The sequence below is a fragment of the Seriola dumerili genome, unplaced genomic scaffold (genome assembly GCF_002260705.1).
Source record: "Seriola dumerili isolate Sdu_G_001 unplaced genomic scaffold, Sdu_1.0 BDQW01000120.1, whole genome shotgun sequence".
Taxonomy (NCBI): domain Eukaryota; kingdom Metazoa; phylum Chordata; class Actinopteri; order Carangiformes; family Carangidae; genus Seriola; species Seriola dumerili.
Genome location: NW_019174375.1, coordinates 420,308 through 446,343, shown reverse-complemented (window position 1 = coordinate 446,343; position 26,036 = coordinate 420,308). Strand labels below are relative to the sequence as shown.

The following is a 26,036-nucleotide window of genomic DNA, read 5'->3' as shown; positions in this document are numbered from 1 at the left end:
CAATGATTAACATGCAGGCAGCATGGAGCTGGGATTGGCCGACATCACAGTTGATTGTTACCTGATGATGTCATGAATATGCAAATTTGCAGCTGCAGCTTCCTTCACTCAGGACATGAAGTCCTTGTTCAGCCTGGATTTCTGATCTGCTCAGTGAATTCAATCATTGAAGTTGTTCTGCCTGTATGGTTTGGTCTGGTCTGGTCTGGTCTGGTCTGGTCTGGTCTGGTTTGGTCTGGTCTGGTTTGATTTGACTTGGTTTGGTTCAGTCTGGTCTGATTTGGTTTGGTGTTCTGAATCTGACTGAACCAGTTGATCAAGGTGCAGCAGCTCATCTTCAGGACGTTTATTGTGAAAGGGTTGATCAATAAGGCCCAGATGATTGGGAGCTGTTCTGATCAAGTTATAAAGATAAACACTGTTTGGTGAAACATCAGGTTTACTGTTTCTGCATTAATCTGCATATTAATGAGGTTCAGCTGCTCTGATTGGTTGTTGTGGTTCAGTGTGGAAGACTGATCATTAATAATCATTAATACGATCAACTCATTAACGTAACTAATGACTGTCAGTGAGCTCATCAGTCAGCTGGTTCATTATAACATCACAGAGATAAAGTTATTAATTAATAAAATGATGGATCCTCATTAATACAGACAGGTTAACAGATTTTCCTGTTTAACGGCTTTTCTTTCCTCCTTTTTTATATCTGCAACAAAGGAGAAATCTTACATACAATATTTTGTTTTATTTTATTTTATTTTATTTTATTTTATTTTATTTTAGACAGCAGTTCCTCGCCGCTCCACAAGATAGCAGTGACACGCCTGTAAACTGCTGCGTCAACAACTGTAAACACCACAGAAGAAGAGGTCGTTGTTTGTGTCGTAGTAGCAGAAGAAGAAGCGGCAGTACGATACAACCAGGGTGTGTTAGTTTGATTAAAGTATCGGGAACAGAAACCCGTGGATTAAACTGATCTGAGGTGAGTCTGACCGGCTCGTGACGAACATTACTCGGTTACAGACAACTTCTCCGGTTAAACACTCCGTTTATTCACACATTACTCTGTTAGCGTTACCATTAGCGGTTTCCTGATAGCTTCAAACAAACTGAAACTTAAAAAACTCTACTTATCAATACAAATTAACGGTTAATAACGGTCAGTAACGGTAGTTGACGGTACGGTACAGACTGACCAGGGGGTGGGTAAATGTGTCGGTGATTCATCAGAGAAAAACGTCCCTTCACAAACCTCTGGTTAGCTTCAGCTAAGCTAACAGTGGCTAGTAAAGTTTAGTTAAACTATAGGAGCTAACCGCTAACAGCTAATGTGTTGGTGATCTGTATATATCACAGTACATGTATAGAATATATAAAAGTACATATGTAGAATATATAACAGTCTATATATATGTTTGTATATGTGTTTAATACAAGTGTTTTGTGACTGACAGATGTATTACTACCGGTATGAGAACACTGAGGTCAGCTGCTGCTACAAGTATCTCATGTTCAGTTACAACATCATCTTCTGGGTGAGTCACATCATCACACACACACATTCACCTGTTCACGTGATCACTTTTCCCCCTGTTTACATGTTTTATTTATCATATACATCTACAGTGACTTGTTCACCTGCTGACTTGTATACTTGCTGACTTGCTGACTTGTTTACTTGCTGCCATGTTTATCTGTTGACCTGCTGACGTGTCGACTTGTTTACTTGCTGACTTGTTGTCATTCTGCTATGTTTATCTTTTGACCTGCTGACATGTTTATCTGTTTACATGTTGACTTGTTGGTGTGTTTACCTGAGGAACTGCCTCAGGCTGAGTTGTGTTTTCTCTGAAACGTTTTCTTTTCTGGGCGTTGGTTAAGAGGACTTCCTGTGTAGAGTAAAAATTGTCTGTGGCTGAACAGGAAGAGTCTCAGCTGTTATGAAACATCCTGAGCCATGTACAGACACGAACATTTTGATGTGAGAGCTTTCAGTCAGTGTCTGTGGTCTTCCTCCTGTGGGGTTTTGATATACAGTGTGATGAAACTCCTTCTGGATAAAGTTTGGTGTCAGAGTGTGAATGTAATATTTGCTTCATGTTGTTATTGGACAGTTTAACATCAGAGCTGAACATCATCTGCAGATGTTCAACACATTTACAACTACATCTGTAAGGAACATGAACATGAGTGGTCAGTTTACACAAACTGGTTCCATCACATGATTCAACTCTGTTATCACGTAAGAGGCTGGATCTGTGCTAACGCTGGTGTCTGATGGATCCATCTAATTGCTGGTGTGTGTGTGTGTGTGTTGCAGCTGGCTGGAGTTGCCTTCATTGCGGCTGGTTTCTGGGCCTGGAGTGAAAAGGTGAATTAACACATGCAGTCAAAAATAAGTATATTAACTATAAACTTATTAAAACAGCAACTGTCTCATATAAAGAACATGTCATCATGTCAATATTAGGGATGGGTCATCAAATTATAAATAAATCAAAGAGTTTATGTGACTGTCTTTTGTAAATATATTTCTTCAGTTGTTTTTTACTGGTGCCTGGTGGATAAATAATTCATTACTACCAGAAGGGGGAAGTAATGCATTTAAGAGTCATTTGCTTGCTGCCATTGAACAACAGTCTACTACTATCACAAGGTTCTGGTCTGTTTTGGTTCACAGGGAGTCCTGTTGGACCTGACCCAGGTGACCCAGCTGCATGGTTTCGACCCGGTCTGGTTGGTCCTGGTGGTCGGTGGAGTCACCTTCATCCTGGGCTTTGCCGGCTGCGTGGGAGCTCTGAGAGAAAACATCTGTCTACTGAAGTTTGTACGTTAAAAACATCTGTTTACTGAAGTTCGTACATGAAAAACATCTGTATGCTCAAGTGTATACGTTAAAAACATCTGTACGCTCACGTTTGTATGTTTAAAAACATCTGTATGCTCAATTGTGTACATTAAAAACATCTGTACGCTCACGTTTGTATGTTTAAAAACATCTGTAAGCCCAATTTGTACATTAAGAACATCTTTCTGTGTGTTTTCTTTGACGTTTAAAACCATGTTTGTGTTTTTTCGTTCAGTTTTCGGGCATGATCGGCTTCATCTTCTTCCTGGAGCTGCTGGCGGCGGTGCTGGCTGTGGTTTTTCAGAGTCAGGTTAGAGCGTGGCTCAACGACTTCTTCCTGGCGAACATCAAAGCGTACAGAGATGACATCGATCTGCAGAATCTCATCGACTCTCTGCAGAGGATGGTAACTCATCACTGTCCACTGTTTTTACTCACATTTATTCTGTTAATCGTGTAAATACATTTGTCCTGGGACAAAATAAAAAATCATGGCCATCAAAGGTTTAGAGAAAAGCACAGGAAACTCAAAAGGCCTTTCTTTGTGTTAAGCGTCTTGCTTCTGGTTGGTAGAAGTATTTTTTTGTATAAGAGAACCACTGCTGTGTTCAAGAACCGTTTAGTTTTTAGGATCTTGTTTGTTGTTAATTGAATGATTTTGATTGTTTACAAATTAAGTATTTTAAGTACCTCTCTTATCCTGTACCCTTCCTGTGAGGCTCAAGAAACTTTAAACTTTAGAAACTTGCACCTGTTGAAGGATGTAGTTTCATGTTGGGTGAAGGATGTGGTTTTTGTACCAGAACAACTGCTGTGGAGCTCAGGAACCTTTTAGTTAACCTTTAAGTTAAACCTTTAGGATCTGGTTTCGTGTCGGGTGAAGGATCTTGTTTGATTTGAAGTTTGTTCTTTAAACAGAACAACTGCTGTGGAGCTGAGGAACCGAACGACTGGGACCTGAACGCTTACTTCAGCTGTAACGACACGAATCGCAGCAGAGAGAAGTGTGGAGTTCCCTTCTCCTGCTGCTTGTCTGATCCTGCTGTGAGTTTATCATTGATCAGTTCTTATCAATACACATCACTAGTCACCATGGTTACATAAAAAGATAACAAGTCAGACTGTGGTGATGTTCTGGAGCCGGGTTCTGTCTCACGGTTGCAGCTTGTGTTTGTTTCAGGACTCGGTGGTGAACACTCAGTGCGGCTACGACGTGAGAAACAAACCAAAGGTGAGGTTCTCACAAGAACCTTTTGATGATGTCATAACAGGAACCTGGTAAGGTTCTCACAGGAGCATGTTCTCTAATGTTGTGTTATCTTCCTGTGCAGAAGGAGTGGAGTAATGACATCTACACTAAAGGGTGTATCGCAGCGTTGGAGGACTGGTTACCTGGAAATCTCTACACTGTGGCCATTGTCTTCATCGTCATCTCTCTGCTGCAGGTACAAGCATCAACTTCAGTGTTTTTTCTTTTCCGTGGAAAAGTTTATTTGTTTTAAATCTACTAATCAATAATGTCTACCTGTCTACCTCTCGACCTGTCTACCTGTTTACCTGTTGACCTGTCTCTCTCTCTGTGATCAGATGGTGGGGATCTACCTGGCCAAGACTCTGGTCACCGACATCGAAAAAGCCAAATTCAGCTACTGAAGTCTACATCTTAAGGGGCGGGGCTTTACACCAGGTGTTACTGGACCAAGTTTCTTCATTCAGACACGTGCCTTCTTTTTCTACTTCTTCTTCTTCTACTTCTTCTTCACATCATCAGGTCAGCCTTCTGATGATGATGTTGCTATGATGACTGAAAACATGGCTTGCTTTGTCTGTTTACATTGACTGTTCAGAGACCCTGAAGTCCTGAGAGATATATTTTTTCAGTGTGAAAGATCCATCTGAAATCTTTGAGAACCTCTGAAGTTCTGCTGATGTTTTTATTTTTATATTTAGATTTTCGTCAATGACTGATCTGTAGCTGCTCAGCGCCACACTGCCTTCGCTTTTCCTATTTCCAATTTCTCGCTGCTACTCTTCAGACTGCAGCTTCAGTCTTTTTCTACTGTTTGAATGTTTGTTGAACCAATGTGCCCTTTGACCTGATTGGCTGTTTACCCTTCAGTGCCTCCTTAATCATCATCATCATCATCATCATCATCATCATCATCATCATCATCATCATCATCATCATCATCATCAGTTTCAGTGATTTAAAACCTGTCTGAGGTGTCTGATCTCAGTTCAGGTGTAAATTCGACACAGAGAGGGAGGAGTCAGTGATGTCATCCAGGTGTGACAGCAGGTGAAGTTCCCTCCTTACTCTGTGATCACAGCTTCATGTCATTTAGAAATGATGCCACATCAGAGTGTAAAAACAGAGGTTGAACTTTATCCAATTAGAGCTCAACATATAAAGATGGCCCAGCCTCCAACACTGAAACTTCAAAATAAAAGCACAAACTGAATGATTATTTTCATTATCGATCAATCAGCTGACAGTTTTCACAGTGAAAGTGAAACAGTGAAAACTGTTGTCTGGAAAAATATTCACTTTTCCATAATCAGCAACAAATACAACAAAGAGCAGAAGCGAATCCTCGTGTGAATATGGACACATGAGATTCGGTTTCTGATTCATTTTTCTGTTGATTGATTAATTGATTAATTGGCTGATTGTTGCATTAAAATGAAACTAATTGTAAACTGTGAAAGTGTCAAACTGATAAAGGTTCATTCAGGCTGCCTTTGAATCCTCAATCCAGACTACAGACTCTCACTGTACATATGTAGTACATACTGTTCCAGTACTGCATATAGTAGTAATATATCAGTATGTGGTACACAGAAGTACTGAACACTGGGAGTATCAGACTTTAAACAGTCTCAAGATGAAATCAGTTTAAAACAGAAATCTTTAAAATCGTGGACTGTTCCTTTAAAAGGCTTCAGGTCATGTGATCACATGTTTGATTAATATGAAGGTTTTGAACTTTATTGACACTGGATTCATGTTAACAAGCTTTGAATAAATAAGGTGTTTTTGTTGAGTTACTTTGTATGAATAAAGGTTTCAGGATGTTTGAGCCTTTCCAGAGAGAATATTCAGAATTAACGTTAAACTTCTGCTTTAATTTTTCTATTGTTTTTCTCTTTCTGTTGATGAATTCATGGATGGATGATTTAATTTCTTTGGTTTGTGTTTAAAAACCAGACAGCTTTTATTCTGAAGGAATTGTGTGTTTTTTTTTTTTTATAAAAGTGAATTTTTTTTATCTTTTTATATTCAACTAAATAAAAAATGAAATTTGGTCAGAGTTCATTGTTTGATCTTTTTTGTTCATTTATCAAAGTTAAATAGTTTTTTTAATGTAAGAAAAGTTCAAACGAAAGTAGAGAACAGAAGAAGCTTTTATTTAAAACGTTTTTGTATTGATCACTTATTGATCAGAGTGTTTCAGTTTTCAGCTGATTGATTTTTAACATATTGACGTCACAAAGTGAAGAAGAAATTTGATTCATGACATGAGAAGAAAAGTAAAGAATGAATTACACGTCATGAATGAAACGTGAAGAAACTGAGTTTGGTCTGATTTATTGATTATAATCTGATTAATCAATTAAAGGTCCATATTGTACACCATATTGTTTTATTTTGCAGTGTTGATCCATAAGAAGATATATTTGTGGTTTTAAGAACCAAAAACCATCTCAGTGTAGTTTCACATCTCCTCTCTCAGGCTTCTCTCTGGAGCTCTAGTAACAACAGGTCGGTGAGCCAATCAGAAGAAAGGAGGCTCTGAGCCTCTCTTCTGATTGGCTGACTGTTTTCTGAGTGATCCAATAAAAATAAAGCAGATTTCAGGTAAAAACACTCAGAGAAACCAAATCCTGCAAGGTTTGGATGGTGGGTCCAGGTGGGCGGGGCTTGGTGACTGCTTTGTTGTGACATCACAAAGTTCCAGAAGTCCTGACGGCTGGTTTTAAGGCTCAGTTTCTGAATACAGGCTGTGTGCATTTCTCTGTGGACTGAGGCTTTGATACTTTCACAGTATTAATATAGAAGCTAGACCTGATCTATAATCACACTACACATGGACACAGACCTTTACACTGGAGGAGCTTTAAGTAAAGATACACTTTGTGGATCCAGGGCAGGTAAATGAAGGTGTGATAGTGTTTACAGCCTGTTTCAGGTTGACTTTAACTCTCTTCCCTGACACTGAAACTCCTTTATGTGGAAAAAGTTGACAACAAAATCTGCTCCTGATTCCTTAAATATTTTATTCTAAAGTCACTTCTTTGTCAACTGGACTGATTAACATAATTTGTGATCTGAGCTGTTTTGTTTTCAACAGCTTCATGTTATCAAAAGCCAAAGTTTCCTGCTCAATCTTTCTTAATAAACACGTTGTTCAATCACTTCCTGTGCGCGTGCATGAGTGTGTGTGTGTGTGTGTGTGTGTGTGTGTGTGTGTGTGTGTGTGTGTGTGTGTGTGTGTGTGTGCACAGGGCGGCGCTGCACAGCACCATCTAAACCCTGAGAAACAGAAACACTCCGCAGTGCAGCAGCTCCTCTGAAACCTGAACCCCCCTCTCTCCTTCTGTCTGTACTCTCTGCACAGCCCCCTCCTCCCCCTCTCCTCCCCTCTCCTCCCCCTCTCCTCCTCCAGGGGAAGCGCGCTCTGCCAGAGCAGGCGGAGTCGGAAACGCGCAGCAGCGTCGGTCCGTCGTGTCTGCGGCTCCGCGGATTCTCTCGCCTCCCTCTCGGCTGTCGGATCCTCCGGGGAACGGCTTCTTCTTCCAGCCCGCGGGAAAGCGGCGGATCTTCGGCCTCACGGACGGACGGACCCGGCGGGCAGCGCGGCGGGGACATACCCGGCTCGGCTCGGCTCGGCTCGCTTCCTCCTCCTCCCCCGGTGCGGTGGAAAAACCCGGACGGAGGCCCGCAGTGTGCGCTCAGCCTCCCGCAGGCCTCCGGCCCGGACTCCCGCTTTTCTCCCGGAAAATGGACGGATTCACCGGCAGTTTAGGTGAGTCCCGCGCGCCGCTCGCGCCCTCTACATCACCTGGTCACCTGTCCGTGCAGCGGCGGGAAGGTGAGAGCCGCACGCGCCTCTGGCGGCTTTACACGTGTCACTGCTGTATTTATCAGAAAGACTCTGCACCGCCCCTCCGGCGGCTGCTGGGCCACAAAAGCAAGTGCTCCTCCTGAAGTAGACTCTGCAGAGACCCGGACCCCCCCCAAAGATAAAGACCTGGATCTGTTAGGGACCAGCAGAGACCAGCAGGGAGCTTTTATTGGCTCTGAGACTCTGAAGGTCCTCAAACCACAGCTTGGAAACCAGACTGTTGTAGAGTGTGTGTGTGTGTGTGTGTGTGTGTGTGTGTGTGTGTGTGTGTGTGTGTGTGTGTGTGTGTGTGTTATAATATGTGTGGACTCTGATCTGCAGAACAAAGAGTCAGGAAATGATTTATTTATTCATCCAGTCTGTTCACACACACACACACGCATGTATGTGTGTGTGTGTGTGTGTTTGTGTGTGTGTGTTTCAGGATGTAGTCTGCAGTATATAAACAGATGTCGGAGTGATACTGAATGAAATTAAACTGAAGAACAAAGGAAGCAGCAGCTGATATAAAGTGATTGAACTTTATAAAACCATTGATCAGCTTGTTTCAGGTCATTCAGATCAATCAAACTTTATGTCACCTGTGACGCAGGTGAGTGCCAGTCAGAGTGTTGCAGCACAGAATCAAACAGGAAATAAAAACAACAAAACCAATAAAACATAAAAACAAGACAACACACAATAACAAATAAAACGGGTCAAAGGTCACCTGCAGCAGGTACACGTCACTGTATTCAATATGAATCAACTTTTAAATGAACTTAAGTAACATTCATTGATCTCTCTTGTCATTAATTAAACCTTTAGTGTGAAAAGCTAAACCACTGAAAACATCTGAATGTGAAAAGACTAACGAACAGATAAGGTGGACGTTAAAGAGCATGAAATGTTTTCCACCTGAATTCAGATGTTTAACGTCGCACAGATTAAATTATTAATTAATTTATATTTATGTTTTTTTTTATTTTTTTTTATTAAAAACTCCAAAGTTCAATAACATGAAAACAAACCCTGAACTTGATTCAATTTTTCATTTAAACTGGGAAGATGATCCATTAAAATTATTTTAATAACACACACAGTTTATATCAGAGTCTAATCCTTTCATTTCTCCGGTTGTAAACCGCCTTAAAAATCACATAAGTAATCAATATTTTGTGATGTAATTGGTGTCAGTGTTTGTTTGTGTGTGTTTGTGCTGGTACCTTGAAAAACAATTAATATCAGGAGATAAATCGTTGGATCAGTTTCGGTTTCGGCTGCGTGATCAGGATCTGGTTCCAGGTTCAAACCAGGACACGGTTTCACAAAGACAGACTCTGACTGTGGTTTAGATACAACAAACAGTCAGACTTCAGATAGACTGAATTCATCTGTTGCACAAAGCAGTTTAGTTCTTGACTATCTTAAGCCGGACTGTGGTGCAATGAATTCTGGGTAAATTAAGACTTTTTTCAATATAAAAGCTCCGTTTGCCCTAAGAAGAAAATGTTTGTCTTTTGGCGGAATTCAACAGTTAAAAGGACGTTTTATTTTGGAAATTCAGCGGAAAAGAGAAACAATGAAAATGAAAAAATCTAATTTGTTCAGTGCAGGTGTCATAAGTTATTACCATGGCAACATTAGGTCCTAGGCCTGAGTTAGCCTGGGGGTAAGGTATCCAATGTTTTTGTTTTAGTATTAGTCAGTTTTCATTTTTGTGAGATACTTTTACCTGCATTAAACTAGAATATGAGCAACATGAAGACTGGACCAACACCACAGACCAGTCCGAGTTAGGTCTCCTCAGATTCTCTGGATTGTCCAGGATCCTCATTTAAAAACCACTTCGTACGCACAAAACAGACATAAACAAGCACGCAAAAGTTTCTGACCTGTGACCACCTGTGTCATCATCACCTGTGACAGAGAGAAACATCTGTATGCTTGATGTGTATTATGTTTTTTTTAGATGATTAAGACGCCACACACTGTTTTATAAATGAGCTCCCATGTCTGTCCTGGTCTGTCTGTGTCTCAGTCTTTGGTCTGGACCGGTCCTGTTGTGGTTTTGGGTCTCAGACAGCAGGACTGGAGGCAGGAAGTCGGTTACAGACGGGTCCCTGTGGAGGACAAACATTAATGCTGTGTTGGATGGATGGTCTACATGAGTCCAGGACCAATGAGGTTCATGTTGCTTCATGAATAGAAAGATGAATCTGTTTTAAAAGACCAGGTCTGAGGTTTAGGATCTGCTCTGGGTTTTGATGTTGTCTCTGATCTGATCCTGGACTTGTTAAAGAATCCAGTTGATGATGTTTTCATGTTGGAGGCTCGACCTTTGACAAATTTATCATCGCTTTGGATAAGAGAGTCGACCAGCGAATCAGCTTGTTGGTTCAGTCTTTGTTCTCACCAACTTTTAAAGGATCTATATGTGAGTTTTTGCTATTGCTACATAGCTAACGTTAGCTTTAGCAGCTGTTTACCTTACCAGTCAGGAAGAAGCGTGAAAAGTTCCACATCAAACTTAATTCTGTCTCCAGAGGTGGAAAACAACCCTCTTGATTTGCTTCTATTTCTATCACTTCTTTTATTCTACTGAAGTTAGCATGCTAACCAGCTAGCTCCAGTGAAGTGGTCACTTTCTGATACTGAGTCACTGTAGTGTCCAGTCTGCCCTCACAGGACGTATTATAACCTCTCGTGTTGTAAACAAAACAGTGGCTGAAGATCTTGGCTGAAGACTGGTAAATAAACAGCTGTTGATGCTAACGTTAGCTACACAGCATTAGTAAAACATACAAATGGCTCCTTTAAATCATCAGTAGTCGCTCCATCGTGGTTTCTCTCTCTTTCTTGTTCCTGAGCTGCGAACTTGAACACATCAGGTCGTTCAGATGTGGCTGTGACTGAGTTTGGTGAAGATCGGATCAAATGAGTCATTAACACAAACCTGTGACTAGCTACATGGTGACGCTGTGAGGAGGTGCCACGGCAGCTTAATGTCATCAACATTTATAGTTCCATTGATATTAGAGGAGAGAGACGTCAAAGAATCAAAAAATCATACATCTGAACTGACACTGGTGGTGTCACTGAGGCATGTGTGTGGACGGGATTTGAAGAAACAGGGATATAATTAAAACAGCTTAAGCTGATGTTGCTCCAGACTGACCAATGGGATGAAAGAAAAAAAACAACACACAGGTACTAACAGGTGATTACTTGTATTTCCAGGGAACTAACAGAGTCTTGACTCAGATTACCTGAAGCACAGTGACAGGTTGTATCTGTTAACGCTTCAGATCCTCAGACACACCTGTGGCGGATCAGTCTGGTCTGAACTGGGATCAGATTTACAGAGGAACACGATCATCAGCTGTTTCACGTGTTGCTGCTGCAAACTCGTCTTTAGAGTCGAGCCGACTTCGTCTGAAACCAAGTGTTTCTACCTGATCTGAAGGTAAAAGAGATGTGATGTGGTTTGAATATGGCATCTGACTCTGACATCACAGCCTCCTCCCTCACTGATTGGTCAACTGTGTGGAGGCAGGACTCTAAGGCTTCGTCCACACTGATGCATTTTCATTTTATAATGGCGTTTTAAAACAAAGACTAGCGTTCTAGCCCGTGACCATTCACCTACACGGGGCATGTGCGAGCCGGTGTAAACAGGAACTAGATTTTCTACTCTGCTGTTGATTGGTTGCAGTAGATCCTCTGAAGAAGGAACAGCAAAGACAGTTTCTGTATGCCCAGACTACAACACAACCCTAGAGTTTTCAAAATAAAACACAACCCCAGAGTTTCCAGAATAAAACGGGTCGTGCTGCGTTTCTGAAAGTCTCCATTTTAGGCGCTCGGAAACTCTAGAGTAGTTAACGTAGGATTTAACGTAGACTTTCAGAAACTCTGTTGGACGCGTTTTATTTTGAAAACTCTGGGGTTGTGTTGTAGTCTGGACAGACAGAACTTTGTAAACGATGAGGTCACACCCACGGTCTCTCCTGATTGGCTCTCATCAGCCTGGACTACCAGTGGTGAATACAACATGATAATGAATGACAGTGTTACTGACCTTGTTGTCTTTGGCTAGCAGCTGTTGTTCACTTACATTCTCTGTTTTAATGCTACAACTGTCTTTGCTGCTCCTCATTTGTTGTATTTAAAGTAACTAATCAATTACAGAGAAGACAATGTACTTCCTGTTTACACCAGCTCGCACATGCTCAGTATGTGATCAAGTGTGTTCGTTTGGACGGAGATCATTTTAGTTTTAAAACGCCGTTTTAAAATGAAAACATAGTAGTGTGGATGCAGCCTAAAAATGTCTTCAGTTGTCTTCCCCATATTTAAACCAATGACACCAGCTCTGACCTCCACCTTCAGATCAAGTAGAAACACTCCTCATGTGGAGGTGGGTCAAGGTCGACAATGCGCCGTGCAAACTGGTTCTGCTGCAGAAGAACTGGACTCAGAGTTTCCAGATGGTCGAGCAGACAGACTGCTGACACACTAACCTACAGACACACACACACACACACACACACACACACACACACACACACACACACACACACACAGGAAGAACGAAGAATGTGTTGGATTGTTTCCTGGACCAGAAAGAGTGTGGAGGCTTGAATGTCTGTCTCTGTGAGGACCAGTGTCAGTTTAAACCTCTGTAGTGAGGACAGTCCAGCTCTTTGAGGACACGTTGTGCGGTCCTCAGAACTTCAGAATCCTGTTTGAAGGTTCGGGTTTGGATCGGGGTCAGAGACCTGGAAACATGTCATGACAACGAGGGTCCTCACAAGTACAGGCAGACAAACGTGTGTGTTTGAGTGAAAAATGTGGACTTCCCTCCCTGTTGTTGTTGGAGTCAGCTGAACTGAATTACAGAGCCCACTATCTGTGTGTGTGTGTGTGTGTGTGTGTGTGTGTGTGTGTGTGTGTGTCTGTGTGTCTGTGTGTCTGTGTCTGTGTGTCTGTGTGTGTGTTGTAGTAAAGCAGACATGCAGACACATGCAGCGTCTACATGTCTGAACCTTTAGTTTTTCTCTGCTGCTGCATCACTGACTCAAAAACAATCAGAAAAATCAGCTGATTATTAATAAATAATTTTCTTCACAGTTAAAATTTATAGATTAAATCCCCAAAAACACACTCTCACTCTGTCGGTTTGAGTTCTGCTTTACAAGAAACATGAAAAATGAAAATACTGGATATTGACTGATACTGATCAATACCAGATTGATAAGCTCAATGATCAACAATCTGCTTTCTGCATCCTCCTCATAATAGACATGATTCTCAAATGTAGATCTGGTGGTTCACTCCTCACACATCAATCAATAATACTCTCTGATTGGATGTCAGTTGACTGGGTGTAACCATGACAACTGACTGATTCTTAAGTTAGTAGTGATATTACAAGTTAATTTGATTGATTTTAAATGTTTAAATGTTGCATCATCCGTTTTTATTGATCCGGCTTCTGTTTTAGTCCATCGACACAGGCTGAGTAACTTTTCAAGTTTAATTTGCACTATTGATTATAGATCGAAAGCGTATTTTGACGCGTCAAGTCTGTTCTAGCTTGTGTTACGTGTGTAACTGCAGTGATTGTGTCCTTACCTCCGAGTGCTGCCAGAACACAGACGACCTACACTTAGTCATGCACCTGAACGCATCCTTTGTAGACACTGTAACATGGTGAAAATAGTTATTATAACATTATAAAGGTTTACAGTCAGTCAGACAGTCACGTCCTGTAAACTGTGATGTGTTCAGTGACACTGTGTGAATATGACAGTTTTACATTTATTGTTCCTGTTCAACTGTTTCCTTCATGAAACAGGAAAAATATGAAGGTTTTGGTGTCAGTCTGACTGAGAGTCACTGAAACCCAGAATTAAACTGACAACACACACTTTAAAACACGGAGGAGGTTGTGTGTGTGTGTGTGTGTGTGTGTGTGTGTGTGTGTGTGTGTGTGTGTGTGTGTGTGTGTGTGTGTGTGTGTGTGTGTTGTGAAGGGGCGGCACTTAGAGCTGAGGAATGTGGGAGACAGCTGTGAAATATGACACATACACCAGTGTGTAACACCCCCCCACCCGCCCCTGCTTTCATACATGCACGCAGACACCTGAATGCTGACCCCCCCCCCACTCATCTGTATTTACAGACAGTTTAAACATGTAAACAACACATGAAACATTTTTAACTTTAATGACTGTAATGATGGTTTTATTTTGAAAGGACTGGTAAGTGTGTGTCTTTCAGCTGATGTGGTGATGCTGCAGATACAGACAACCATGAGTCCACCTTAACTCCAGGTTACATGTAAAGTTAAGGTGGAGTGTGTTAAGGTGGAATGTTAAGGTGGGATGACATATTGACACCCAGTGTCTGTGTCTGACCGTAGATGACAGTATGTCCGGAGCGAGTGTCTCAGATGTCAACGATCGTCTCTCTGCTCTGGAGCTCCGTGTCCAGCAGCAGGAGGATGAGTTGACGGTCATGAAAGCTGCTCTTGCCGACGTCCTGCGGCGTCTCGCTGCCTCTGAAGACTCCGCTGCCTCCACGACCAAAAAACAGCAAGGAGGGAAAGGTAAGGTTTCCTGTTTTTAACCAGTTAAAGAATAAAGACTGAATTTAACCAGTTAAAGACTGAATATAAATTGGTTAAACTGTTGAATTCAGTCTTTAACTGGTTGTAGTTGGTGTTAACAGTGGTGTTTCCCCCTCAGGTGGTGCTGCTCTGCGTGAAGCCTACTCGATGTCCTGTATCGCTAACGGGGGAACATCTGGACGAAAGAGAGACTCCACATCTGTCACCAGGAAGGAGACGTTGTCATCCGCCGCCAAGAGGTAAAAAGAGATGGACAAACATTTGTTACAGTTTCCATGTTTCTGTTTTGAAGCCTCGTGTATTTAAATCTGTGTCTTTTTACTTCACAGCTGATTCATTTCAGCAGATCTGATCAATCTGATCAATATCTGCTATTATTCATTTATGCCCAATGCTGTAACCTGCCAAGTCAAAACCAGGCTGGAATCCAGTAGAAGGCAGTAGAGTTAGTCAGCAGCCTGATCTGAAGTTTATTTTAAGTAGCTGGTTCTCGATCACTGGGGTCATTAAGTAGAACACAGTAGAATCAGTAGAAACACAAGAGAAGCAGCAGAGCGACGGTACTCATTTCTGATCTCTCACAGTCCTGGTTTTGTCCACAGGAAGAAGGAAGTCAGAAGCCTGCGGTCTCAGACGGAATTTGGTGGTTTGAATCGTTGCAGTAAACACAGTAGACTCAGTAGATGTACAGTAGAACCAGTAGAACCAGTAGAAAGAGTAGAACCAGTAGAGTCAGTAGTTTGTAGTCTCTCATGGTCCCGGTTTTGTCCACAGTGGAGCAGACAGGAAAAAGGAGGTCAGCAGCCAGCGGTCACAGATGGAGGAGATCCAGGAGCGTGAGGAACCACCTCACCCAAAGGACTCGTCCCCCTCTCCCTCCTCCCCCCACCCTCCCCAGACCTCTCAGACCCCCCAGCCACAGAGACCGACCCAGTCCGCAGACAGCAGTAAAGGCCACGCCCCTCCGAAAAGGTTCCACTTTGTGATTTGTCAGCTGCATTTGACCTCACTTCCTGCTGACGCTGCTCTGAGATCATTCTGTCGATGGTTACTAACCCCGCCCCCAGGATCCACAGTCCTCCTCTGCACCTGACCATTAGGTACAGATGCTCCTGATTGGCTGAACGCAACCGATCCAGCTAATCAGGTGTAGAAAGAACAGGGACTGTGGCTCCTCAGGAGCAGGTGTCAGTGACCTCCTGGAGATCCTGGATCCTCCTGACTCCTCTTTTTGCTTTGTTGTTAGAAAGCTCAGGCTGGGCCGTTTGATCAAAACTACTAACCTGGGCTCCTCCCAGCTTCACCTGAGGACCTCCTCTCCCAGTGGACCTCCTCTGGTCTAACTCCTCCTGCTCCTCCTCTGCTCTAACTGGACCTTTCTTAGGCCTCCTGGAGATTCTTGATCCTTTAGGAATTTCTGTGAGATCTTGAGGATCCAGGAGATTCAGGAGCTTCACGAGACCTCCTGGAGATCCTGAAATCTCTTGAGACCTCCTGGAGCTTCCTTGAGATCCTGGATCCTCCTGACTCCTCTTTCCTCTTCGCTGGTAGAAAGCTCAGGCTGGACTGTGTGTGTTTTATCAAAGCTACTAACCTGTTCTCCTCCTGCTCTTTACCTGAGGACCCGCTCCTCCTGCTCTTTCTCCTCTTCCTCCTCCACCTCCTCCTCTCCTCCAGCAGGCCTCCCGCAGTCTGGGCTTTGAGTTTCTGATGTGTCCCAGCTCACTAACCTCCTCCTGGGTTGTGTGTTAGTTTCTGAATCAGTTCAGTGAACTAAATGACGACTGAAGTTTTAATCAGTTAAATCTGAACACAGGACATGACTAGAACAGGACTACTAACCAGGTTAGGACAAGGTCACACCTCCACGCCTCCCATCAACATGTTGACCTTCTGACCCATGAGTTCTCAGTTAATATTACATTATTACATAAGTTATTACTATCTTATTACATGAGCTATTGCTACATTATTACATGTGTACGCAGTAGTTATTACTATGTTATTACATGAGGTGTTACTACCTTATTACATGAGTATGCAGCAGTTATTACTACCTTATTACATGAGTTAATACTACATTATTACACTGATACTATGTAGTGATTAGATTGTTACGTGAGTATGCAGTAATTACTACGTTATTACATGAGCTATTGCTACATTATTACATGTATACGCAGTAGTTATTAGTACTCAGAAATACTTACTACATTAATACACTAATACTCTGCAGTTATTACATTATTATGAGTACTCAGTTATTACTACATTATTACACGAGTATACAGTAGTTATTACTACATTATTACTTGAGTACGCAGTAGTAATTACTACATTATTACATGAGTTATTACTACATTTCTTCATGAGTACGCAGTAGTTATTATTATATTATTACATGAGTTATTACTACATTATTACATGAGCTATTACTACATTACTACATGTGTACGCAGTAGTTATTATTATATTATTACATGAGTTATTACTCCTTTTCTACATGAGTACGCAGTAATTATATTATTACATGAGTTATTACTACATTATTACATGAGCTATTACTACATTACTACATGTGTACGCAGTAGTTATTATTATATTATTACATGAGTTGTTACTACATTATTACATGTGTACGCAGTAGTTATTACTACATTATCTTTTACACTGTTCATGTCCTGGCCCCTGAGTCTGTTGCTGTATAATTAAAACACAGAAGCTCAAAATATTAAAGATGTGAAGTGATAAAATGTGGAAGATGAATCTCAGGACAAAAAGCTTCACATACAAAATCAAATTCATGAAATACATCAACAACAGAAACGTGACAGTGAAAGACGTGCAGTCGTCATCTGGCGCTGAACAGATTCTCTAGTCGTGCTTCATCATCATCATCATCCTCCTTCTACAGCACTACTGTGTTACTGACTGTGTGTTTCTGTGTGTTTCTCTTCTCTTGGTGTGTATATCTGTGTGTGTATATTCTGTGTGTGCGTGTTCAGGGGACCCAGTGTGAAGCGGTCCTCAGGTATGGAGCGTTCTCAGAGCAGCACCTGGGAGAGTTCAGAGGAAAACAGGAACAAACTGGTGAAAGCTGCATCCACCTCCAAGCTGCTGGCCAAGGTGGTCAAGAACGCTGAGAGGTATCAACACACACACACACACACACACACACACACACATATGTTAACACACATGAAGCTGCACAAAGCCAGTGGTTGGTATTTTAATGGAAACTGACATTACTGTGAATCTTAAGACTGAGATGTTCGTTTTTCTTCTTCTGTCTTTTTTCAGGCACAAAGACCCAGTGGTCAGTCAAGGTAAACACATGTTCATCTTCAGCATAACAGGACCATAGTCATCATCATCATGTGTTACAGCCAATAGGAAGCCAGAGCCGCCGCCAACAACAACACTGCCTCTGAGACATTTCAAACATTTCCCTTTACTGGTTCCTCAAGTGTTTAGTTTCCATCTGAGTCTCAGATTCAGTGTTTGCAGTTGTTGTTTGTTGTTGTGTTATTGTTATCGTTTGTGTTTGTGTCGATGTTTGTGTTGTTTTTGTTGATGGTTGTGTTGTTGAGTGACGATGTCTTTGTCCCAAACCAGCCAAAATGTCGACCCGAGAGAAAAACAGCCAAGCTGGTAAGTCCTGATGAGTCGTCAGAGCGAGCTAGCAGGCTAACAACAAGCTAACATGCTAACAGCAGCTGAATGAGCGCTTCCTGTTTCTGCTCTAAACCAATCACATCTCTCTGTCTCTCTCTCTCTCTCTCTCTCTCCCTCTGCTTTTTATCGTCAGCCTCGCTCACCCTCCTGCTCTCTCTCCCCTTCAGACTGTTCAGGTGATGTCACACCTGTCTGTGGCTCCGCCCCCTAACATCATTTACCTCCATATAAGGTCGAACAGGTGATTTTTTTTAATGAATCTGCCTGATGAGACTGATTATTAAAGGACCAATCAGTCATACAAACAGAAACCCCGCCCACCACCACCACCTGTCAATGACATGATTGGACGCTGATGTCACCCCCACGTTTATTGACAGCTCATTCAAGGTCAAATAAAATCATATTTTTTAACAGCAGTGATTCTGTGGAGGTAAACTACAACACAGCACCTGCTTCACCTGCATCACCCGCATGACATCAACTCCTCCTTACCTGTCCCTCACCTGTCTCTCAGCTGACCCTCACCTGTCTGTCTGTCTGTCTGACTTTGATTGTTGTGTCTCATTGAATCAGCAGGTCTCAGTCTGTGTCAGGTGATCTGACACAGACTGAGACCTTTAATATTACCTGTTCTAACAGGTCACAGTTCACCTGTAACAGAGAACAGTAAAAGACCGGGGCGTTGTGATACCGATCGGTCTTTTATCGATTATCTGTATCCAAATTCAATCCAATATTTGTGTTTGGTGACAACGAGACTCAAAACAAATTCAAAGCGACCTCCTGGGATGAAGCGGCAGCAGCATGTCTCCAACATGTCCTCCTCTCTGTGTCTCTCTGCCATTTCAGAGGGGAACCTCATCAAGATGTTCATGCGTGGTCGACCGATCACCATGTTCATCCCGTCAGACGTGGAGAGCTACGTCGACGTTCGGACAGAACTTCCTCCAGAGAGACTGAAGCTGGAGTGGGTGTATCCTTCACTGATGGGACACAGTTACGTCCAATAGTAGTCATAGTAACAATAATCATATTGATGATAATGAATCGTGTTGTTCAACACGTCATGCAAGAAAAAGTTCTTCATGTTCAGGGACAACCGCTTCACATTTATTAGAAATTGAAGACGACGTCAACAGTTGAAAACTAGACACAGCAGCTTCACACTATAATATAATAATAATACAATACAATAATAATAATGATAATGATAATAATAAGCCTTATTTATATAGCACCTGAGAACGTAGTAGTGTAGACGTAGCCTCAGTAAATCTACAGTAGATCCCCCAAGTGACTGACCCTCAGTAAATCAGCAGTATTCATTTCCTAGATCCTCAGTAGATCATCCTGAAGAGACCTTCAGTAGCTCCTCAGTGTTCTTCAGTAGATCTCCACTAGAACTCTTTCAGTAGATCCTCAATAACTTCATTAGATCCTCTACGGATCATCAGTAGATCTCCAGGTGCTTCATTGGCTCACGGTGGTAGAGACTGGAGAGCGAACGTCTTCCTCAGTAGAAATGTAAATCTTCAGAAGATCTGTAGTAAACCCTCAGTAGATGTTGAGTAGATCTCAGTAGATGTCCAGGTTCCTCCTTGACCTTGGACAGGTACGGTTACCGTGGCCGAGACTGCAGAGCGAACGTCTACCTCCTTCCAACTGGAGAGATTGTTTACTTCATCGCCTCCGTCGTGGTTCTGTTCAACTACGAGGAGCGGACTCAGAGACATTACCTCGGACACACCGACTGTGTCAAGTGGTGAGAAAACGCTCGCACGTCATCCAGCACCTGCTGCTCTCCCATTGGTCTGTGGTGACAGGCGAGTGACGTCGTCTCTTTTATGTCTCTGTCAGTCTGGCCATCCATCCTGATAAGATCCGGATCGCTACGGGACAGATCGCCGGTGTGGACAAAGACGGACGGGTGAGGGCCGACATGGCTTATTAGACGTTTCTCATCATTGACGAAACACAAACAACAATGGACAAATTAACTAATTACTGTTTTTATGCAAAGTCCGACACCTGTAACCATGGTAACAGCACACAACAAAGATGGAGACGGCTGTAACTTCAGAAGGATTTAAATTCATGACATAAATGTGACAAAGATTTCACTTTAATGTCTCACTAAACAATAATAATACTAATAAAATGATGATGATAATAATAATAATGATAATAATGAATAATAATAATGATAATAATGGTAATGAACCTGTGGTGTGTTCAGGCGCTGCAGCCTCACGTTCGTATCTGGGACAGCGTCAGTCTGTCGACTCTGCAGGTCATCGGTTTGGGAACGTTCGAGCGAGGAGTCGGCTCCCTGGCTTTCTCCAAAGCTGTGAGTATCACCAGCTGCATCATGGGAAGTGTAGTCTGCACGGACCACGGTGCTGAGTTCATTGTAATTCTGTAACTGTAACTTTTAAATCTCATCTGATCACTGAAAACAGAACAGAATAATTTATCAAATTCATGTCACCTTCTCTCTCTGTCTCTCTCTCTCTCTCTCTCTCTCTCTCTCTCTCTCTCTCTCTCTCTCTCTCTCTCTCTCTCTCTCTCTCTCTCTCTCTCTCTCTCTCTCTCTCTCTCTCTCTCTCTCTCTCTCTCTCTCTCTCTCTCTCTCTCTCTCTCTCTCTCTCTCTCTCTCTCTCTCTCTCTCTCTCTCTCTCTCTCTCTCTCTCTCTCTCTCTCTCTCTCTCTCTCTCTCTCTCTCTCTCTCTCTCTCTCTCTCTCTCTCTCTCTCTCTCTCTCTCTCTCTCTCTCTCTCTCTCTCTCTCTCTCTCTCTCTCTCTCTCTCTCTCTCTCTCTCTCTCTCTCTCTCTCTCTCTCTCTCTCTCTCTCTCTCTCTCTCTCTCTCTCTCTCTCTCTCTCTCTCTCTCTCTCTCTCTCTCTCTCTCTCTCTCTCTCTCTCTCTCTCTCTCTCTCTCTCTCTCTCTCTCTGTCTCTCTGTCTCTCTCTCGCTCTCTCTCTGTCTCTCTCTCTCTCTCGCTCTCTCAGGACTCTGGTCAGCACCTCAGTGTGATTGACGACTGTAACGATCACATGTTGACAGTTTGGGATTGGCAGAAGAAATCAAAGATCGCTGAAATCAAGGTGAACACGTTTTTTATTTTTACTGCAAAATAAAACAACAATTTCATTTTTAGTTCAACGTGTTTTACAGCATCATTCAGATTCACTATAAAACATCTAACTGGTCTCTGATTGGTTCTAACTGGTCTCTAACTGGTCTCTGATTGGTTCTAACTGGTCTGTGGCGTTCTTGTAGACCACTAACGAGGTGGTCCTGGCCGTGGAGTTCCACCCCACCGACCCGAACACCATCGTCACCTGCGGAAAGTCCCACATCTTCTTCTGGACCTGGACCGGGACCTCACTGGCTCGTAAACAGGGAATCTTTGGGGTGAGGAGATTGTTTTTATTTTTCAAGTTAATTTAATTAAAATCTTTATGAAACACTGAACAACATAAAGTTGACTTAACTTCTTCAATATTAAAGAAGCACCTTTAACTATGATTGATCACACTCTGATTTATTGATCTCCGATCTGTCATGAACCTGAAGATTGTACATGTTTTGTCAGTTTTTATTAAACTTTTTACAGAGTGACAGTAACAGGATAAAAACATCAGCCTGAGAGAACTACATTTAAAACTGATCATCAGTAATCAGTCACCTCTGTTAAAGAATCCGACCTGAAGGATTGAATCAGTAAAAAGATGAATGGGGTTTTGGTGGAGACCTGAACGAAGTGAATGTGAGGAATGTGTTCTGCAGACGAGGAGGAAGCTCCACCCGGCTGAACACAAAGGAACAAACCTTCAGATTAGGATCTGATCACGGAACCACACTCACGTTCTTCTGATTATAGAAACCTGGTCAGGTTTTTCTCAGACTGTTTGAGATCCAGCAGACCTCAGATCAGTTCACGTCACAGAAAAACCAAACAGCCGGAAACAGTTGATATTTAATAATTAATAATTTAATCTCAGATCTAACTCTGTGGTCCTGGTCTAACTCTGTAGTTCTGGTCTAACTCTGTAGTCCTGGTCTCTGTAGTCCTGGTCTAACTCTGTAGTCCTGGTCTCTGTAGTCCTGGTCTAACTCTGTGGTCCTGGTCTAACTCTGTGGTCCTGGTCTAACTCTGTGGTCCTGGTCTAACTCTGTAGTCCTGGTCTATCTCTGTAGTCCTGGTCTAACTCTGTAGTCCTGGTCTATCTCTGTAGTCCTGGTCTAACTCTGTAGTCCTGGTCTAACTCTGTAGTCCTGGTCTAACTCTGTAGTCCTGGTCTAACTCTGTAGTCCTGGTCTAACTCTGTAGTCCTGGTCTAACTCTGTAGTCCTGGTCTAACTCTGTAGTCCTGGTCTAACTCTGTAGTCCTGGTCTAACTCTGTAGTCCTGGTCTCTGTAGTCCTGGTCTAACTCTGTAGTCCTGGTCTCTGTGGTCCAGGTCTAACTCTGTGGTCCTGGTCTAACTCTGTGGTCCTGGTCTAACTCTGTAGTCCTGGTCTATCTCTGTAGTCCTGGTCTAACTCTGTAGTCCTGGTCTATCTCTGTAGTCCTGGTCTAACTCTGTAATCCTGGTCTAACTCTGTAGTCCTGGTCTATCTCTGTAGTCCTGGTCTATCTCTGTAGTCCTGGTCTAACTCTGTGGTCCTGGTCTATCTCTGTAGTCCTGGTCTAACTCTGTGGTCCTGGTCTATCTCTGTAGTCCTGGTCTAACTCTGTGGTCCTGGTCTATCTCTGTAGTCCTGGTCTAACTCTGTGGTCCTGGTCTATCTCTGTAGTCCTGGTCTAACCCTGTGGTCTTGGTCTCTGTAGTCCTGGTCTAACTCTGTGGTCCTGGTCTCTGTGGTCCTGGTCTCTGTAGTCCTGGTCCAACTCTGTAGTCCTGGTCTAACTCTGTGGTCCTGGTCTAACTCTGTAGTCCTAGCCTAACTCTGTGGTCCTGGTCTCTGTAGTCCTGGTCTAACTCTGTGGTCCTGGTCTCTGTAGTCCTGGTCTAACTCTGCCCCCCTTTTCTCGTTGTATCCTCAGAAATACGAGAAGCCGAAGTTCATCCAGTGTCTGGCCTTCCTGAGCACTGGAGACATCCTGACCGGAGACTCTGGAGGAATCCTGCTGGTCTGGACCAGGAGCTCCTCTGAGACACCCACTGGGAAGGGACCGAGAGGTGAGGAGGGCCCAGTTTAAACCAGTTAGACCAGTTAGATGGTCAGTGATCCACCAGAGGAAATCAGTTCAGGTTGGTTCACAGAGACAAAACTGCACCTGCACACAGAGGAAGAGTAGAAACAGGAGAAACAGAAAAAACAGAATCAATAGAAACAGGAGAAACAGGAGAATCAGTAGAAACAGGAGAAACAGAAACAGTAGAAACAGGAGAAACAGAATCAATAGAAACAGGAGAATCAGGAGAATCAGTAGAAACAGGAGAAACAGAAACAGTAGAAACAGTAGAAACAGAAACAGTAGAAACAGAAACAGTGGAAACAGAAACAGTAGAAACAGGAGAATCAGAATCAATAGAAACAGTAGAAACAGGAGAATCAGTAGAAACAGGAGAAACAGAAACAGTAGAAACAGAAACAGGAGAAACAGAAACAGGAGAAACAGAATCAATAGAAACAGGAGAATCAGTAGAAACAGGAGAATCAGTAGAAACAGAAACAGGAGAAACAGAATCAATAGAAACAGGAGAATCAGTAGAATCAGTAGAAACAGTAGAAACAGAATCAGTAGAAACAGTAGAAACAGTAGAAACATGAGAATCAGTAGAAACAGAATCAGTAGAAACAGGAGAATCAGTAGAATCAGTAGAAACAGGAGAATCAGTAGAATCAGTAGAAACAGGAGAATCAGTAGAATCAGTAGAAACAGGAGAATCAGTAGAATCAGTAGAAACAGGAGAATCAGTAGAATCAGTAGAAACAGGAGAATCAGTAGAATCAGTAGAAACAGGAGAATCAGTAGAATCAGTAGAAACAGGAGAATCAGTAGAATCAGTAGAAACAGGAGAATCAGTAGAATCAGTAGAAACAGGAGAATCAGTAGAATCAGTAGAAACAGGAGAATCAGTAGAATCAGTAGAAACAGGAGAATCAGTAGAATCAGTAGAAACAGGAGAATCAGTAGAATCAGTAGAAACAGGAGAATCAGTAGAATCAGTAGAAACAGGAGAATCAGTAGAATCAGTAGAAACAGGAGAATCAGTAGAATCAGTAGAAACAGGAGAATCAGTAGAATCAGTAGAAACAGGAGAATCAGTAGAATCAGTAGAAACAGGAGAATCAGTAGAATCAGTAGAAACAGGAGAATCAGTAGAAACAGGAAAAACAGAATCAGTAGAAACAGAGAATCAGTAGAATCAGTAGAAACAGAATCAGGAGAAACAGTAGAGGCTCAGGAGAAATGCTGCAGATCTTGGCTCATTTTAACACTGCGACAACGTGCGCGTGCGTGTGCGTGTGTGTGTGTGTGTGTCCACGTGTGTGCATGTGTTTCAGTGTGCGTGCGCGTGCGTGTGCGTGTGTGTGTGTGTGTGTCCACGTGTGTGCATGTGTTTCAGTGTGCGTGCGTGCGTGTGCATGTGATTCAGTGGGTGTGTGTGTCTGTGTGTGTGTGTGCGTGTGTGTGTGTGTGTGCGTGCATGTATTGCTGGGTGTGTGTGTGTTGGCCCAGTTACAGTAATGGTTTTCGTGTCATGCTGTTAAACTGGTTTAAAGGAGCGACGCCAACAATTAAAGGTTAAAGATTCAAAGACCTGGAGTCAGATCAGATTCATGTCTCAGTCTGACATTAGAGTTCAGTAGAATCCTGCAGCAGGTCTGTTCAGACAGGAAGTGGAAGTTAAAGTGTTGTTGAGAGGAAACCTGAGGAGACAGAGTGTTTCTGTGTGATGTGCTGCCTCCTGCTGGCTGCTGCTGGAACTGCTCATTAAAAACAACTTGTATTGTTCACGTCATCTTTATAAAATACAGAAAACATCAACAGCTGAGTCAATTATGGTTCAGAGGGGACAGGTTTGACTCACCTGTGTGTGTCTGTGTGCATCTGTGTATGTGTGTGTGTGTGTGTGTGTGTGCAGCGTTTCAGATCAGTCGGCAGGTCAAAGGTCATGAGGGAAGTGTTTTCTGTATGTGTGAGATGAGGAGTGGCACTCTGCTGACCGGAGGAGGGAAAGACCGGAAAATTATCCTGTGGGACCACGAGCTGAGAGCTGACCGAGACATCGAGGTGACACACACATACATAAACACACACACACACACACACACACACACATCAGAAATGTATGTGTATATACAGTATGTATATACATAGAAACACACACACACACACACACTCATATACGGAAAGACACACACAATCAGGTCATGTTCTGTTTTTATCTTCAGCCCACTTGCCTCATCTGAACTCAAACTTGCTCCTCATCCTCAGATGAACAGAATATGTGTATGATTCAGTGTGACATCACTTCCTATGGATATCATTATCTCTGATGTCCCTTCAGAATAAAAGTCTAGAAATCCACTTCGAAACCACAGGCTGCAGAATTCATTCAGAATCCTCCTGTTTTTAAGTTTCCTTCAGTATCACAATGATGCAGTGATAGTTGTCTGTGCACCCATGATGCATTGCAAGCGTCAACTGATCACAGCTGATTCAGATGCTGTTAAAGGGACAGTTTGACTACATGTAAAGAAATACAGGCTTAAAAAAACGGGGCTCAAGTTGTAGCTCACAGAGTAACTCAC

At 42.6% G+C, this 26,036-nt stretch overlaps 2 protein-coding genes across 5 annotated transcripts in view; both read left to right on the top strand.

Annotated features, from left to right (window-relative positions):
• The first annotated feature begins 878 nt into the window (after positions 1-878).
• Positions 879-6,102, top strand: tspan14 (tetraspanin 14). Of its 3 annotated transcripts, XM_022748211.1 has the most exons (10): positions 879-985; positions 1,458-1,538; positions 2,324-2,374; positions 2,684-2,830; positions 3,087-3,257; positions 3,655-3,669; positions 3,785-3,895; positions 4,032-4,082; positions 4,183-4,296; positions 4,439-6,102. In XM_022748211.1, exons 2-10 carry the CDS (start codon positions 1,458-1,460, stop codon positions 4,502-4,504), a joined length of 807 nt encoding a protein of 268 aa, XP_022603932.1. In that variant the 5' UTR covers positions 879-985; the 3' UTR covers positions 4,505-6,102. The 3 variants fall into 3 exon arrangements, with proteins under 3 accessions (XP_022603932.1, XP_022603933.1, XP_022603931.1); XM_022748212.1 differs by lacking the exon at positions 3,655-3,669 and having other exon boundaries at positions 3,770-3,895; positions 4,186-4,296; XM_022748210.1 differs by lacking the exon at positions 3,655-3,669 and having other exon boundaries at positions 3,770-3,895; positions 4,439-6,101.
• Positions 6,103-7,529: 1,427 nt separating this feature from the next.
• The window catches only part of eml4 (echinoderm microtubule associated protein like 4), a 23,658-nt gene continuing 5,151 nt past the window's right edge, over positions 7,530-26,036 (top strand). Inside the window, exons 1-15 of one of the 2 annotated variants that reach the window (XM_022748154.1) lie at positions 7,530-7,878; positions 14,384-14,569; positions 14,709-14,829; positions 15,365-15,562; positions 17,596-17,736; positions 17,891-17,916; positions 18,206-18,241; positions 19,118-19,241; positions 19,881-20,030; positions 20,126-20,195; positions 20,505-20,615; positions 21,275-21,370; positions 21,546-21,680; positions 23,317-23,452; positions 25,367-25,515. In XM_022748154.1, the coding sequence (XP_022603875.1) occupies positions 7,854-7,878; positions 14,384-14,569; positions 14,709-14,829; positions 15,365-15,562; positions 17,596-17,736; positions 17,891-17,916; positions 18,206-18,241; positions 19,118-19,241; positions 19,881-20,030; positions 20,126-20,195; positions 20,505-20,615; positions 21,275-21,370; positions 21,546-21,680; positions 23,317-23,452; positions 25,367-25,515 (1,704 nt within the window). In that variant the 5' untranslated portion in view covers positions 7,530-7,853. The remainder of the gene's footprint in view (positions 7,879-14,383; positions 14,570-14,708; positions 14,830-15,364; positions 15,563-17,595; positions 17,737-17,890; positions 17,917-18,205; positions 18,242-19,117; positions 19,242-19,880; positions 20,031-20,125; positions 20,196-20,504; positions 20,616-21,274; positions 21,371-21,545; positions 21,681-23,316; positions 23,453-25,366; positions 25,516-26,036) is intronic. The other variant, XM_022748155.1, reaches the window with a different exon arrangement.